General features: G+C 52.1%; 1 protein-coding gene across 1 annotated transcript in view; it reads right to left on the bottom strand.

Moving 5' to 3' along the window:
- Window positions 1–3,587, bottom strand: part of Stk10 (serine/threonine kinase 10) — a 101,988-nt gene extending 98,401 nt beyond the window's left edge. Inside the window, exon 1 of the mRNA XM_005350368.3 lies at window positions 3,369–3,587. Within this exon, the coding sequence (XP_005350425.1) occupies window positions 3,369–3,524 (156 nt within the window). The 5' untranslated portion in view covers window positions 3,525–3,587. The remainder of the gene's footprint in view (window positions 1–3,368) is intronic.
- Between the last annotated feature and the right edge of the window lie 56 nt (window positions 3,588–3,643).

Genomic DNA, 3,643 nt, shown 5'->3' with positions numbered 1-3,643 from the left:
CCAAAACCACAGAGAAACCCTGTCTCGAAAAAGCAAAAAAAAAAAAAAAAAAAAGGCCTATATCAGTGCTCTGGGAAAGGCCAAGGCCAAGGAAGCAACAGCTCCTCTGGACAGGCAGGCTGGTGACAGGGCACTGTGACCAGGGAATGGCTCCCTGAGTTGAATATCAAGGAAAAAGTATTCAAGTTAGGGTCTAGTCCCTTCCACCCCCCTTCCACCCTCTGGAATCTAGCAATCACACATACATAAACTTTAGTTCTGCATGTCATACACTAAGGTCATGGAGACAACACAGACATGTGTCACTCAATAATGGGGACACGTTCTGACAAATGCCTCATCGGGTGATTTCACCAACACAGGAGGTACAGCATGTGCTTACACAATCCTCACACATGCACAGGGCATGGCTTCCTTTCCCTGGGCTCCACGGTGTGTCTATGTGGACATTGCATACACATGGTAATAGTATAGCCTATTGTATCCAGGGCCATGGCAAACAAAACAGCACAATCAAGAGCTCCATCAGTAAGGGCTTGTCGCACAAGAAAGACCCTGTGTTCAGATCCCAACACCCACACGAAAAGGTCAGTGTGGGAATCCAGTCCCAAGGCTGGGGAGGCAGAGGCAGGAGGATCCCTGGGGCTGCTGACCAGCCAATCTAGCTAAATTAGTGGGCTCCAGGCTCAGTAAAGACCCTGTCTCAAGAAATACAGTGGAGGTCGATTCAGGAAGAAACCCAGTGTCCATCTCTATCCTCCATACACAAGTGCACACATGTTCATGAACACCTGCGCATATGTGGGCACGTGCACACACACACACACCAAAAAAAAAAAAACAAAACAAAACCCTAAACACAACATGAAATGATAGATATCAAGAGACAGGGCAAACTAGAGACAGGCCAGGTTCTGCCAGCCTTGCAGGACACTTTGGAGTAACTTTTCGAATTTGAAGTAGGAAGTATACTTTGGAAAAAGCACATCACATAGGAGATACACAACAGTGAGATACACAACAGTGACCTGCTATTCTCATCAAGTACCTGGCGCGGTAAGCCATTTCTATATGCATGAGGCGCAGGTTTGCTATGTCAGCATCACCTCAAGCACGAGAGGAATGTTTTGCATGCAAGCTATGGCACTGGGCAACTGGAGGGTTTCAGCACCTTGAATGTCATGCATGGGGTTGTACATGCAATCCATCATTGACCCTGACAAACTATCCAGGTATGATGACCAGATGCCCGTCTCAGTCTCCCTTCCCCTTGTCTTGCCATAGAGTCATCTCCCAGCTTTGGGAACCAGGGTCATGCCTCAAAGGGGTTTATATGCTCTGGAGACCCAGGGAGCGACAAAACACTGAGTGATCGCAGAGTCCCTTAGTGGGGACTGCCTGACAACTGTGGAGTTTTCCCCAGCAAGCAGAAATGACATGGGAAACTCTTAGTCTCTGGAAAGCAAAGTTTGCATTTGAGTTTAAATAAAAATGAGTCATATAAAGCCAGAACAGGACCCTTGGGGACAAAGGGCAAGCTAGAGACAGATGAGGTTCCACCAGCATGGCAGGACACGTTACCAGGAAACTTTAAAAAGTTCAAGAGTGCTTTAAAGTAATGATAAAGAATATCGCATAGTAGGTACACTAGAAGGTGACTGAAAGTCTCTAAGAGACAAAACAACAACAACAACAACAAAAAAAAAAAAAACATGGTGAACCCAGAGCATGCACTAAAAACCAGCTGAACATCAGAGACTGTGAGTCAGGTGGGGGCTGACCCAAGTCAGCAGCCCTGACAGTGCGCAGGACACCTCTGCAGGAGCAGAAAAGAGAGAGAGCTGAAAAGCTGGGGACCATTTCCTAATGCCACTAGGAAGCCACAATGTAGCAGAAGAGAGAACGTGAGCACAGAGGTAAGGGTGGGATGGCCTGGTAACCCTCAAACCAGGGCAAATCCCTTAGCCAAAGGGTAGCAAATTCATTCAGCTGGAATGCCAGATGACCTCTGCCTGACTCCCCCACCAGGGAACTTTGCTCTAGTGGGGGTTCCTCAGCTCTGACAGGAAGTGCAGTTCAGAGGAGGTCTCCACGGGTCTGACTGGCCTCCCAACTGCCACTGCTCCAAGCCTCTGGGGCACTCGGAAGTGCTGAGTGAGGCCTGAGAGTCTTGGTTTCTTTCTTTTTGTTTTGTTTTTGTTTTCTCGAGACAGGGTTTCTCTGTGTAGCCCTGGCTGTCCTGGAACTCCCTCTGTAGACCAGTCTGGCCTCAAACTCAGAGATCTGCCTGCCTCTTCTGTGATTAAAGATGTGTGCCACCACACCCAGCTGCGAGTCTTAGCTTCTAAGGAGCCTCTCAACGATGCTAATGCACCTCTCCTAGGGCGCGCGCATCTGCGATGAGGCTCTAGCCAACCAATTTCAAGTCAAAGTGAGCAAGCCTCAACGTGGGGAGCTGGAGAAGCCCTTTCTGGAGTCCAGCATCCTGAAAGGGCAATCCTAGGGTCAGTGAGCACTCTAACTACAGAAGCCCCAAGGACAGTGACTTACAGCTTAGGTGGGCAACTAACAGCAGCTGGACTATGGGACTCTCCCAATAAAAGTAGGGGATGCCAGCCTGCAGTGGCCAAGCCTACAGAACAAGCTACTCCAGAGACAGAGGCACACTGATCTCAAGTTGGGAGACCAGCCTGAGAAACATAACAAGACTCCATCATGGGGCCTGGGGGGTGGGGGCTTTTTCCTGAAGGAAAATGATAAAGGGTGGAGTCAAGATGGACGAGTTAGGTACCTTAAACAACCCAGGCACTCAGAACTTGCTCAGAGGACCAAACCCCAGGAGCTGTCCTCTGCACACGTGTCTAAAAGGAATCATCCCTGCCCCACCCCCTCCTCCGCACAGACTCTGCCCCTGTCTTCCTCCAGGGGAGAGGTAACTGCAGACGGGGAGCCTCCGGTGACTCAGGCGTCCAGAAGCCAAATCTGTGCCCTGCAGCTGCAGTCACAGGACCCTGTCCTCGCCTTCCGTTGAGCCCTCCAGCCGCAGCCTGTTCTCGCTCACTCCAGAGTCCCTCTGTCCACCCTGAGTGTCTGTCTAAGGCTCATCTTCAGGAGTGTCCCTAACTCCCAACCCTCCCAGGTACAGTCCTGAGCCTTAACATTCCCATAACATCGGTGTAGTCCCGCTTTAAAAGATGTGCCACCATCACCGTGTTCCCGGGGGCGCCTCGGGTAGCCCCCCTGGGATGCTGAGGTCCTACAAACGTCCCTTTGTGTCCAGTGCGGGGCACACAGGAAGTGCTCAGAAGCAGCTGCGCGGGGGTCAGGGGCTCTCAGGGCCCGGCAGGCGCAGTCAACGAGACCCTCACCTTGTAGACTTTGCCGAAGGCGCCATCGCCCAGCTCTCCCACAATCTCCCACACGTCGTTGGGGTCCAGGTCCCGGCGGACGTGCTCATATTCACGGGACTTTCTCTTCTCGAAGGTGGATAAGCGCAAGATGCGGCGGAAATTGGCGAAAGCCATGCTGGGTCCGGAGCGCGGCCGGAGAACTTGCGGCTTCGCAGAGCCGCCCTCCCCGCAGCGCAGCGCTGGCCGAGTGCGTCCACCGCTGCCGGGAGCTGCCGGAACCGCGGCCCGCCCCG

Source organism: Microtus ochrogaster, chromosome 7 (assembly GCF_000317375.1).
Source record: "Microtus ochrogaster isolate Prairie Vole_2 chromosome 7, MicOch1.0, whole genome shotgun sequence".
NCBI classification, from domain to species: domain Eukaryota; kingdom Metazoa; phylum Chordata; class Mammalia; order Rodentia; family Cricetidae; genus Microtus; species Microtus ochrogaster.
This window is presented reverse-complemented; position numbering and strand designations above follow the sequence as displayed.